Source organism: Saccostrea cucullata, unplaced genomic scaffold, assembly GCF_032062105.1.
Source record: "Saccostrea cucullata isolate Sc308-1 unplaced genomic scaffold, CSIRO_AGI_Scuc_v1 ctg1734, whole genome shotgun sequence".
Taxonomy (NCBI): domain Eukaryota; kingdom Metazoa; phylum Mollusca; class Bivalvia; order Ostreida; family Ostreidae; genus Saccostrea; species Saccostrea cuccullata.
The window spans coordinates 132,276-146,559 of NW_026924759.1; the positions used below are offsets into that span (position 1 = coordinate 132,276).

Sequence of the window (14,284 nt, forward strand, 5' to 3'; positions counted from 1 at the left end):
CTTTTCCACGACAATGTAGCCTCCCAAAACATGAAATATATCTACTGTAATGCCAAATTAGGATAGAATTTATGGTTTTGAGTTCATACACTTCATTTGCGATGTCGCTGGATCACAGTTTAAAAGAAAAATACAAGGAAACCCAGCAACTTAATGAAAAGTTGACGGAAACATTCGCTGCTGTAAGGAAAATAAACAACGCACTGGAAGAAATATCGGGAAAACTGCCACAGCAAAAACACACCATCGAGAAACCAGAGGAGTTCAAAAAAGTCCGAAACACTCCAGAAGATGAATGTCGTGGAAAAGAAATGTCTGTTTGTTCGTCCGCTAGTCCTGCTCCTGTACGATCCACGGAGAAAACAGCCGCATCACGCTCTGAAGGTAGTTCAAATGGCACCAGTTTAAAAAGGGGTAAATTCGAGGACATTTTAAGTCTCTTGAAGGCACTGGACGCAACTTTCCTGGCCGAGGATATACAATCAAGATGCTTGGGACGTATCGATGAACCTGAGTCACTTCCATCTATCCGAGTGCCTACAAATCCATTGTACAAAAGCCCTATAATATGCAATAAATGTAAAAAGAATGAGTGTATGGTAGCTCAGTCAGACAGTCTGGACACTATAGATAGTGTACCAAGACCTAACAGTCCGGTCGGTTCTAAGGAGTTGACAAACAGAGAGGGAAATCTGAACTCGCTGAAAAACACAGAGGGAAATCCGAACTCGCTAAAAAACCAGTCTGATATAACCAGAAAATTAAGAGCTAACTCAGTCTGTGTAAAAATGAACCTAATTCCAAGAAATTCGCCAAAATGTTCAAATTCCAGTAACCAACGCAATAAGTCAACAAACGCCAAGCAAATGCGATGGGGAGAAAACACAGTAATAAGAGAAGAAAACGGTAACAGAGTGGAGAGCAGTGCTTGCGCATTTGGACAGAATGAACAGTTGCCAGATCCAAAATACTTAAAGCAAAAATTCAAGCAAGAAAGGTGTGTAGGCATTCAAAAGGAAAATGATGCGGTGATGTCTGTGCACAAAAGCTCGTTAACTCAAGATATTAGAGACGTGTTGGTAGAGCTTCCACCTATACCAAATGACACACTGCAACGCATTTCTGGAATAGGCGGGGATGATTTTTGTGGGTGGTTTCCTGATTTCAAGTCTCATGAGCAAAAAATCCAACAAAAGGTTTCCGGAAACAACCAGGTAGTGAAGAAAACGAACAGGAAGGTTTGGTTTGATCCCAAAAGCATGGACGGAAGCCAGGAGTGTTACTATCGTGTTCAGGGGAATCATAGGTTACCTCATCTGTACGAGTCAGCTTACTCCAAATTTAAATCCATACCCAAAACAGAATGTGAAGTCGGGCTAGAACTCGAAACAGTACCAGGGAATTCCAACGAAGAAGATACAACATCACTGGATCTGGGAGAAGATCTGTATGGACATACTGCTCGGTCACATCTCATTACTCTACCGATAATTTCTACCTCTGTCACTGAGAAAAAGAGACCAACACAACCCAAACTGCCTCCTTTGAGGTGCACCGCTGTCATGAAAAATGCTGTTGGTGACCCAAGATCACACTGGTGTGACAGCATCAGGTCTGGCGCTCTAAGTAAAGTCGCCATAGACAGCGGAAAAGAGCCAGAGCCAAAGAACTTTATTTCTCCAGTAAAAGACATTCTGAAGCCTCTGCCTGTTAAAGAGGCAAGAAAAAATAAACAATTATTAAACTGGTGTCATAAGGATGTGGGTCCGATAAAAGTACCACCTCTTGACCTATCTGTCCTCGATATATTGTCTGATTCTGAACCCAGCAGCGGTCGTAAAGAGTATCTACTGGACCTTCTGCAGAAATCGCCGCGAAATATCGAAAATAATCCAGACGATGGTACAACTGCAAAGGTAACAGGCGATGCCATCGAAAATGATACAAAGGATAAACATTTCCCAGAAAAGGAATCGAAAGAATCCTCAGTTACAAACACGATTGCAAAAACTTTTCATCAGAAGATGGAACTTCCAATCTGTATGTTTGGAGATAAAGTTGATGTCAAACCGCTGTATCATCATGTGCGCATGCCCACCGAGCTTCCAAAGAAGGAATACAGATATCGCTCAGACGTGCCGATAGATATCATTCGCCTTGCCCTCAAGTCTAAAATCGTTAATAAAGGCTTCACCAACGTAAATTCTATCATACAGAACTTTTCTCAAAACACTTGTAAAAGAAGCTCAAGAAACAAAGCCACAAGAAAGTCTCTCAAAAGTGAACATAGGGTAAAAGTTTGCTTGGAAAAGGACATGAGAGTTGAACAAGAGTTGAAAAAACTTAGGAAGCAGTTGAAAATGAACAAAAGAGCCTCAGATTTACTGAACGAACAACTATATGGGATAGATTTTCCGGACACGGATCGTTCGGGTGTAGCACGCCCTAGTAGTCCAGTCACATCGTAGGCTAGAATAATGTGAATGTGTCATTATTATCTGACAATGCCTGTACCTAGACAATGTATGTTAAAAAAAAAAAAGATATTAAGATGACATCACTTGTCTATCTAATCACTTTTAAGAATACCGTTTATTGGCTATTGCTTGTACGTAGTATGTCGGTTAAAACTTAAAACACATATATTATGTGCAAACGTTGATAACGGTGTAAACAATTTAGTCGTGTTACTAATGTTGTAATTAAAAGAATTTTGAAAAAACTGTCCATGTCTTTGCTCAGAGAGAGAGGGGGGGGATAACTGACTTTGGAAGCAAGATAAATCTTCCCAATTTAATAAGGGGATCAAATTGCAACCATATCCTCATATACCAGTATCATGCAAAGAATAGAACATACCTTATAAATTTTAGCTCACCTGAGCCGAAAGTTAAGTTTTTTTTATAATCCCATTGACAAAAGCCACAAAAGAACAAAGTTTCACATAAGAATATATAAGGAAATCTACTGATGAAGATCAGTGTGTTGAGTGATTCAGGTGAATGTTGTGGTCCAAGGCTCTCTTGGCACACTATAAACCTATAAAGCTGCCTAAATTCAAAACACCTAAAAGTAGATAGGTAATAAATACAAATGTACTTCTTTCATGCCTTCCTCCGTCCTGGGTTCAAAACTCTCCTCCAAAGATATAATTAATCTACTGATGAAATAATCATGCAATAAGGACACTGACATTGTGATTATAAAGAAGATGGGCGTATAAGGCGGGCAGAATGCCTATAGCGCGACAGATAAGAAGTGAAAATTTTTTATCTCAATTATATCCAAATTTTATGTCATATTTCATCTCATATTAAAGTATACTTAATGTAAATTCTCTGTAATTTGCAAAAATCTCACAAAAACTGAAAATATTTGCCCATGAAAAAGCATACACAGACTTAAAAGAACAAAAACGATCATTTTTTCATACTTTATCAATTTTTTTTAATGTGAGTGGGTCTTCGCTCCATCTTTTTGAAAGATAATCTAAAAGTTTGCGATAAAATACATATTTTTTGGTTTACAAAAAAATGGAGGGAAGACCCACTATACCTTAAAAATACACTTTTATAACAAAACATTCGCATCTTTCAGAGAAATACTTCAAGTCCATAAAGTCAAGGGTCATATCACAAACATGATTTAAATGCCACTACAACATATGAGCCATGTAGCATAGTGGTTAGCGCGTTAGTATCAAAGCAGTCTGATTCATCGGTATTTTATTGCTGGGGGTTCGAATCCCACGAATACCAAGGAATATTTTTATGAATGAAATTTTTTAAAGAGATTTATTTTTTCTCAGAAAATTTTTTTTTTCTCATAATTTCATAAAATTCAATGATGAGATGTAAATTTAAATACTCAATTTACTTATCAAATGTGATTCTTAATATCTGACGCTATAGGCATTCTGCCCGCCTTATCCGCCCATCTTCTTTGTAACCCAGCACTTACTAAACTAATATGTTATTTTTTGTCAAATATTGGCAATTCACCAGATTTATGTGCATGACTGCCTTTGGTGTCTTCCCACTTATCCAACATTTTGAAAAAATACAGGTAAAACACAGGTAAGTCGGTGTTGGCTAAGTGGGAATGGGGTGCAGGTGGAGAACAAAAGAAATAAATTACAGGTAGGCTATAGTCTGTTTTAGCTATATGCTGAATAAATAGTAAATAATTCTTATTAAAATAATAATTGTTTTCTCATAAATATTAAATTGTTCATATAAAAATATTAAATTTTTTTTTTTAATTTTAAAACTATGATTTTTTTTAAAAAAAATTTCATTATTTTTAAAACTGTTTTAGATGTCTTCCTATTTCAAATATAAAATGAATAAGAAATTCTCTTTCTCTAAAGAATTATATTTAATTATACCTGAATATTGATCTAAACCTATAATAATAAATGATTACATTAAATTTTTTCATCTGGAAATATAAATATGAAAACTAATTTAATTTATTTTTTTTTTAGAGATAAATGCATATACTATACTTCAAATATAAACTTCAAGAATTACTGTTTTCATCCTGGAAATATAATTATGAAAACTAATTTTAAATTTTTTTTTTTTTTTTAGAGATACATTTACCATGTTTACTACTATATTTCAAATATAACCTTCAAGAAAAACGCTTGTGAAAAGTAATAATATTTTATTATGAGTTTTTTTTTTCACATCTCACAGCAATAAATAAGACATAAATAAAACAAACAATGGATTCACAATCAACGTCACATGAATGAAATACTAGTTTCTACATTATTTCACCACAATCACTTCCACTGTCACTCGAAATGAATGAGATGTGAAGCAGCATCAGCATAGGCCACTATGTCCATTTGTCCTTGACGCAGTCTGTCCTTGAGACGCTGGAGACGTGAATCCAGCTGGCGGTATTTCCTCTTTTTGGGACGCAAGACTCCTCCTGCTGTAATCTGGATGATCTTTGCCTCATTTGCCGCCTGTTCTTTTTGGAGCATCTCGATGAATACAAAGATATTTGGATGGGCACGTCTGCACATTCTATTGAACTTGTGGTGCCATCCCTCAACTGCGTTGGTGGTTCGATGTCCGTCGTGATCAAAATGGTTTGAGATGTCCATATGCCCTTCAACCCAGGTCTCGGTCACGTAGTTCTTGAATCGCTTCACAGCGTCGGTGTTGTCATCATGGTCCTCTAAGGCTTGGAACCACACATCCTCAACACGGGGAGCTGGAACAAGAGGCAGGACGGCGGCTCTTCTCACTAGTCTATGGAAGTCCTCATTCTCGTTGAACTCTGTTGTCAGTCCACAGTTTTGCACTTTCCTCCAAATACACTGTGTGTAGTGGAAAAAGCATCCCCGGATGGTCGTGTTGGGAAAGTTCTCTTTCACTGCATTTCGGGCTGCCACTTCAAAGTCAATCAGTGTTCAGGTGTTAGCACGGAGTGGCGTTCGTTGACTGCGGTTTTCAACAGGGAAAGAAGACGTCTGTAAGTTGCTTCAGTCTTGTTGAGGAGCAAGGCAAACACAAGAGGGAAAACTGTCCCATCAACTTCTGCATGCAGAGTGTATAGCTGAGTGAATAGAGATGTACAGGAGTAGAAAATCTCATCACTAAACACAGTTGTAGCAGCACAAAGTCTCTGAAGATTGTCATCAGTGGCAAACACAATGTTTCTGTTCCCTGCTTCATCTCCATCATCACACAAAAGGAATCTCTCACGAGCTAAGGTCTGTGTCCAGGGATCCTGGATGTCGATTTCTTCTTGTGTGGTAGGCAGTTTGGGCATCATTTTCATTCGACTCCGGTACAACACAGACTTGCAGGATTGAAAGGTGGGGATCTTTCTAATCATGTCTATCACAGTGTCATCACAGTCGGCATTTCGGAGTGCTCCTAACTCTTCAACATATATGGATGGTATGGGAGCCGCTTCGTCTCTGCATCTCTTCTTCACTTTGTTGACAAAGGATTCTGCTGCCAAGCCAATGAAGTCCCCTTCATGATTGTGAGGCCGACCAAAAGACAAGGATGTTGTTCACTGTCACAACTGTAGCTGGACACTGTCGGTCTACGCATCTCCAATATGTTCGGTCGTTACGTGTTGTCCTCACGGAATACTTGTATCCACCATGAAGAAGATAGAATCCTCCTCTGCCGTTCTCGAGAAAGTTGACTTGCACCTGAAGATTAGCCATTTTCTTCTTCTTCCTTCTTTCTTTCTTTTTTTTGATAGTGATTTTTTTCAATGGAAAGTCCAGAAAACAATTAAGATCTCAAAATTTGCAAGCTTTTGATTCTGTAAATTATTGATATTAACTATGCTTATCTAGCTTAGATTCTTTAAAAAAAACATTCAATTATAATCATTTATAAAATAATTATATACTTAACTTGTGTATCGGTAATGTTATATACAAGCACTTTTACTAGTATAAACACAACCATTTTTAATGATTATACATAATTGTTTCTTCAGAGTGTCTTAATTGCGCTGCATTTCATTTCCGGAAATCTGCATAGCATTTCCGACATTTTTTTAATTTCATTTCCGACATTTTTTCATTTCATTTCCGACATATTTTTGTTTTCATTTCCGGAATTTACCTGTGCGGGAATTTAATGTTTTACTAGTCAGTGAAAGTGAAATTTTAAAAGTATTTATTGCAAAATATTGATCAAAAATATATTTTAAAAATTCTTTTATTATAAATGTACATATATGCATACATGTAGCACTAAGTCTAGATAAGAGAGTTCAATGAACATACAACTTCTTCACCTCATTTAATGGCCGGTATACACGGTAAGATTTGTATTATAAGATTTGTATTATAATACAAAATCTTACTGTGTATACACTCTTAATACAGTGTATCATAAGATTTTTCGAATCTTATAAAACTGTATTAAGAATAGAGCAATGCTCTATTTCCTAATACAAGTCTTAACTCACCTTTCACTTTCAACCAATCAAATGTACTCACATTGGGGGTCTTCCTATTTATATCATTACTAAGTAAAGCACATGGTAAATAATAATGGCCGACTTTTCGAGTAAAGATATCGAAAAACTCGTGGTTTTATGGGAAAGGGTAGAGGACTTGTGGAATATGTCAAGCTGTACCTACCACAAAAAAAGATCTAGAAGCAGAGCTTATTATTATAGTTTTTATTATTTTGACAGAGAGAGAAATATGGCAGGAGAAAACACGTGGGAATAATAGTTTATTTACAATCTTATAAGATATGTATTAGCGTGTGTAAAAGAAAGTATTATAATACAAAAGTATTATAATACTTGTATTATACTACAAATCTCATCGTGTATACCGGCCTTTAATGTGCACTAAAATAAACGTAAGTGACAGCACCAAATTTATGCCAAAAACACTTGATGTACTCTAATCGAGTTTTTTCTCTGGTTTATTTGTATTCCTTTCAATTTTTCATAGGTAAAGTCTTCAAATTGGTTACTTAGGGTAATATCTGAAAAATGTCGGAATTGAAAACAAAAAAATGTTGGAAATGAAAACTAAAAAATGTCAGAAATGAAAAGTTGATAATTACTAAAAATGAAATGCAGCCCTTAATTGTTTTTATTTATTTTCTAACAAAAATATGTTGTGTGGTCAAAAAAAATATATTTGTTTCTATTTTTTTTTTTTTTATACTTAAATGATATTAATATTCTATTTATAAATTTAAATTAATTATTTTTTTGAATTAATTTTTTCTCTGCTTAAATTTTGCTACTTTTTTACATAAAAAAATTATTGAACATTAATTTTTTTTCTTTAATTTTATATTTATTTTGACTCAAATTTTAACTATGGCTGGTATATTTTAACACTGTTTTTATTTCCCAAAGGAAATAATTCTCAGGTAATTAATATATATGCATACCAGAAAACAGACTATAGCCTGTTAATCACTCAGGAGTAAAAATCGAAATGTTGGCTATGTGGGAATAGGATTTTTCAAAATGTTGGCTAAGTGGGAACTTTGAAGATTCTAACACTTTCTGTCCCTTCCACTGAAGCTCCCAGAAATACTTTTTTTAGGAGGCTGTTCTATTCAAACGTCTGCATTCATTCATTATTATTTGCAGACTATTTTGCATATTCATTCATGGTTAAAAATACGCAAAAAGTTAAAATATGTTCTATTCAATTAAAGCTTAATATAATTTAGAAGATAAATAACATTCTTCTTTTAAATATAAAAACAAGCAATTAGAAATAAATTTATTTCCAGAATAAAGAATTTTCCAACAAAATTGGTGTATATAATTGTTGCAAAAACATTTTTGCAAAGAAAGCAGGGTACAAATTTCTGATATGTATATAGGTATAAAATTAACCAGATTGATCAAGTCCTACTTCTGACAGTTCATTGTTTTAAATCATAGAAATCATTAATTGAAATGCCGTTAAAATGAACCTGTTTCTAAATTCTACATACACATGTACAATGTACTGGAAAAGCATAATTATATATGTAAGACACTCTATGCCTATTCTGTTTTTCAAAATACCATGATTTATTCAAATGCAACATAAAGATAAACTTTAAAAAGAGGACTTGTGGAATTTGCCCTGAATACAAAAGAAAATAATTTTTTCTCAATTTTAAATGTGGAATGTATTTACTAGTATCACAACCTTATTCATTTGTTAGTAAAAAAAAAAGTTAAATAAAAAATATTTTGTCTCTTTTGAATTACAACCTAAGATGGAGTTAATTTATACACTGTCTCCAACAAGGGCAGATTACTCCTACAAAGATACACAAACTTGTTGATATGTATGAGCCTGATACCAATAATGTACCAAGTCAGTTATACATGTATCTAGTAACCCGATGGAGACCAACAACTATTGCAGTAAGACATTAAAAACAATGCAATAAATTCACAATCTGATATGTATCTACAGTTATAATAAATGTTGCTATACAAAAGTATTCTTCACAGTAAAAATCTAGTATATCACATACATATGTTTTATGGTGTTAATCAATTGTGATGCATTATTATGTACAAAATGAGATTAAAAAAATATACAAGACATGTCTATACAAATATGTGTGACAATTGCTGCATATATAAAATGACATACTAATTACAGTAACCACATACATACATGATTATTACAATGTATAACGAATATACTGATTGGTATAAAATATGTAATATCCACACCTGTTTCATACAGTATCAAACAATTTAAAAGATGGGGAGGTACCAACTGATACTATAAATCAAATGGATAGAGAAATGTCTCAGAAACTCAAAAAATCGGAAGTACACATGTAATATGGCACAACAATTTTTGTACACATTCTTCATTTAAAATCAAAATTTGAGAAATCTATTCGGATCTCATTAAAGATTTTGAAGCAATTATTAATTTTGAGAGTGGTGTAAACTGTTTAGAATCTGGATGACAATCACAGCACTTTGAGGATGGTGAAAGAGATGAGGGCGGATATGACGGAGAGGAATGGGATTCTGGGGGACATCCCTGGGGCCGAATTACACCCGTTCCAGTCATTACAGAAGCAGTACATCACTTTCTCGTCCTCGGTGTCCATAGGGTTACTGGCGTCGTTCTTCCTGGCCGGCAAACAATAACCATGGCGACGCAAATTAGGCATCTTCAGGCGATGATTTGTTGATCTCATCAAGCTACTCTCACAATCCCTGACTATGTTATGCTCACCTGAAAATATTATGTGTTGAAGATACTGGTTTGCATAATGTTACTGTAGATCAACAAAATTTCCTGACACCTTACTTCCATAAGAAAGATATATGTTATTTACAAGTAAAACAAAATTTTCATGAATTCTTGTTATTGTTGTATATTTATATTGTTATTAATCTTAAAAAAAAAAATATTTTGTGAGCTAAGGTTCTTGCATAATAACATGAAGATTAAATAATGGTTCCCATGGTTTGTGGTTGGATATGACTTTTATCATTGAACAAGTTGTGCTATTTTTATCTCCAAGCCTTAGCCAGATAACCACAAATCATGGGAGATTCTAATTTCTTTTTATCACATTTTATACATCACTTTCAATGTTTTACATTGTTTCATTAATGAATTCACACTATTTACTCTCTCAAATAAAACTCACTTCCGACTTTTTTGATGATTTTGACACAGAACTCAGAATCTCCACAGTCTCGCCATGGAAACATTCTCCAATCCAGATCATCTCCACATCCGCCCATAGCACTGACACAGCGGTGACACATAATAGCGGTGCCTGAAAAATAAAGACAGGGGTAGAGTAAATACATGGTATACATCCACCCATAGCACTTACACAGCGGTGACACATAATAGCGGTGCCTGAAAAATAAAAACAGTATTGTATAAAATAAGTGCCTGTGTTCAGCATGTTGTGCTTGACCTGATTCATATCAGACTATGTAAACTTATTTACGTGAATATTACAGCTTACTCTACACCTTTATATTATGGGAATAATCATCAACATTTTGGGATAATGAAATAATTCATTGGCAACACTTCTTCCAGGTCTAGTACAATCAACTAGATTTAGCTAGGTAGCTTGATTTACCTACATAGCTTTACTTACCTATCTAAAGTAGCTTTATTTACCTACTAAATCTGACTTCTTTCTTGAACAGGTTGGGCACACACTGCCAAATGGTCATTTAACCCCCGTTTGGTGGTCAATTGCCCACATCCGCGTCTTTTTTACCTACCAAATGGTGGTCTTTTTTATTCAAATCCAATTTTTATTAAAATAAAGCAAAAGCGCATTTATTAGGCATTGGAGAATTTTAATTAACAAATTCCTCACAAATTTAATACAATTTATTCAATTTTCCATGTGTAATTTCTGTGGAACTTCGTAAAAACGAAACCCACAGCTGTTTGTGACGGCCAAACTATGAACTATTTGTTCAAATAATATGAAAAATTATTTTGTTGTGTATAGTTCAGTAAAAAATATATTTAGACAAGAGGTTTTAGTCTTTCGATCTGCGTCTATATAAACCTGTATAAAATCCCGTTAAACACAAGCTCCTTGTATCTAATTCATATGGTGGGCACTTATTGCTATAATATTCATTTTTTCTACATTTGAATGTAACATTTATTCTCTATTTTCTTTTAGGATGAAGTTACGATTTCTGTGCGACCCTTTGTGGTTTAGTATGCATATCTATGACGTATCTACTATATTTATGAAATATTTTTGAATAAAAAATTTACAAAGTGACAGTTGCAATTATTCTTGTTTTTATTCCAAGATTATTGTTTTCGAGCCATTATTTTATAATGAATTCACTGCATATCCTATTTTTATAAAGAAAAAAGCCATTGCATACGAAATAAATGAAATAAAAGCGAATTCTTACCCTTCCTCTTATTTTACTTTTTGAAAATTAACACTAATGGGTCTCCGTAGTTAAATCTGTCTTTTGACCCAAGTTCAGAAAAGATAGTAATTTTTAATTGGTTTAGATAATTGATTTGTTGCCCGGATGACAAAAAATATGAAGTGATAAACACGATTGATAGGTGCAACTATCCCCAAGATGGAGGGAATTTTTCTTTTTAAGTTAAAACACAGAAAAGTTACACTTGTTCACACAGGTGACGATTTTATCCAATATTTGAACGACACTGCGCAAAAAAGTCTGCGTTAAAATTCTGATTTTTTTCGTTCAGAGCATAGATAAATATCTATATTTTATTCCCCGTGAGTTGAAATTATGCGCCATTTCACGTCATTCCAGAGAACTGAACAAAACGATTTTTCTCTCCCATTTGGTAGGTAATAAAGACGCCGATATGGGCGATTGACCACCAAACGGGGGTTCAATGACCTGTTGAATTAACAGCTATAATTTTCATGCGACTTTTTGTCTGCTTTTGATAAAACGGAAACTTATTCTAAAATAGCTAAATAAAGCTATATTTTACAGGTAAATTAAGCTATATAGCTAAATATAGTGATTTTCCTGGACCTGTTAATTGCGACTTTTTGATTTTATTAAATGAAAAGCAAATTTGGAAAATTTGGATTGAAATAGCTAAATAACGCTACCTGAGGTAGGTAAATAAAGCTAGGGTAGGCAATTCTACCAACGTACTGATTGTACTCAGGCGCGGATCCAGGATTTGAAGTTAGAGGGGGCGCCAAAAGTAGGCAAGGGGTCTGGGGCCGCCTTGAGGCCCCCAGTGGGTCCAGGGCAAAGCTCTAGTGGGGGTCCAGGGGGCGAAGCCCCCGGAAGCTCCAGGGGCCCGTTTTACAAAAGAACTTGCGACTTAAGACCAAATTTAATTCTTCATATAACTTTTTAATTAACATTTTATCAAAAATTATTTTAAACTGTTTAAAAGGAATGTGGTAAGATACTTTTACACAAACAATTTCAAAGAGAATTACTGATTTTTAAAAATTTTATGATCATCTGAAGTTTTTGGTCTTAGTCGTAAGTTCTTTTGTAAAACGGGCCCCTGGATTCTAGAGATTTTGTAGGGTAAAAATGAGGTCTACCGAGTATACATATTTACATTTCCTATACGAAATTGTGATCTACGTTAATTTTGACAATTTTAGGGGGGCGCGCGCCGGGTGCGCCCCCCCTTAAATCCGCCACTGGTACTGGACCTGTTTACCTTTTCTAATTTGTTCAAATCAACAGCAAGCTCACTTCCTTATTTCCTTTGTAATTTGATGATTTTTGAAGAATTTAAAGAATATATGCAGGGAAAATAACGCTGGCAATACTTACATGAGTGATACAGAGAGATGAGAACAAATAAAGATAAAATTATGTTATTTTTCATCTTATTTTTCTAAGATCGCTTCCTACTTCGCATAGTTCAAACAACACCGGAAATTACGCCACATAGGTGAGTCATTTACTAGATAAGTCGTACGAGAGAGAGAGAGAATCCCCCTATGTATTTGACTATATATATAGTCAGAAACATAAAATACAGTAAACCGTTCATACTATATAGGTCCCTGGTAAACTATTTAAAACTAGAAATTTGTCCATAAGACACATGCCCCGCAGACTTTATATTAGTAATGCGACATGAGAATTTGTTTTGATATGTGTCAAAGGTGAAGTTTAGATAGGCACGACAACATTATTTAACAGATTCTTGATAATCCAAGAAATTCTTTTATTTGATAAAAACAACAGTTTTTATCTGATCAGCATCGATATTTTAAAAATATTGCTATTTAAGTGTGACATGAAAATTCAAGTTACATATGCACAATGAATAATATTATATAGTCAACATCAATCTTGAATTTCAGAACTGGTGAAAATGATAAACTATCTTTTTCTTAAAAAAAAACCAAAAACTTAATATATGAATTGATCTTTAAGAAAAAGATAACTACACATTTTCTGGTTTCAGTACTGACATGAATAATGAAATTACACAAAAATTGACCATTTTCCGGTGATTTAACAAAATGTGTTTTCAATGAAATTTATAGAGAGAAAAATTAAATTTGATGAGAATGTCTTGAATAGTTTCTTTAAAATTGAAATTGACATCCAAATGATGGAGAAAGATGATAAATTCTCACCAAATTATGCACAGGTACATAAACTTACATTTAAAAAAATTTAAAAAAAAATTATTTACAGGTTAAAAAAATGTAAATTAAAGAAAAGTGAGGTCAAGGTCACAGGAACGTACAAGGTTAAAAGTTTTAATACAGTTCAATACAGTGTAGCACTTACTTACATATGTCAGCATATTTAGTTTGATAAAAATATCTTATACGTTATTTGATGAGATAAACAGTTAATTAGAAAAACGAGGTCAAGGTCAAAGGAGAGGTAAAATGTTGATGCAATTGAATAATTTACATAAGTATGAATTAGAATATGAAGTTTTCAGATAAAATTAAGAAAAAGTTAAGTCAAAGAAAAGATTAAGGTTTAACAATGTTGATGCAGTTGAATAACTTACATCAGTATGTTTTAGCATATGAAGCTTGGTTAGTACATTATCTTAAATGGTTCCTTTAAAACTACACATGTACTAAACACTAAAAGTTAGGTCAAGGTCAAAGGGAAGGCAAAGGTAAAAAATGTTGCTGAACTTAAATAGCTCTTGTCAATATGTATTTTTAAGCATAGGTAGTTTCATGAAAATAATCTCGAATAGTATCTTTAAAACTTAGCTTTGAACTTAGCTAAACACAAAGAGGGAAGGAAGGATAGACGGAAGGACGACAGACGGACATGAAAACTGACTCTA

General features: G+C 34.0%; 1 protein-coding gene across 1 annotated transcript; it reads right to left on the minus strand.

Moving 5' to 3' along the window:
- Positions 1-8,741: 8,741 nt before the first annotated feature.
- On the minus strand, positions 8,742-12,906 carry LOC134267260 (uncharacterized). The gene is made up of 3 exons (XM_062749480.1): positions 12,787-12,906; positions 10,146-10,277; positions 8,742-9,724 (listed from the first exon to the last, which is right to left on the minus strand). Exons 1-3 carry the CDS (start codon positions 12,839-12,841, stop codon positions 9,453-9,455), a joined length of 459 nt encoding a protein of 152 aa, XP_062605464.1. The 5' UTR covers positions 12,842-12,906; the 3' UTR covers positions 8,742-9,452.
- Positions 12,907-14,284: the final 1,378 nt, after the last annotated feature.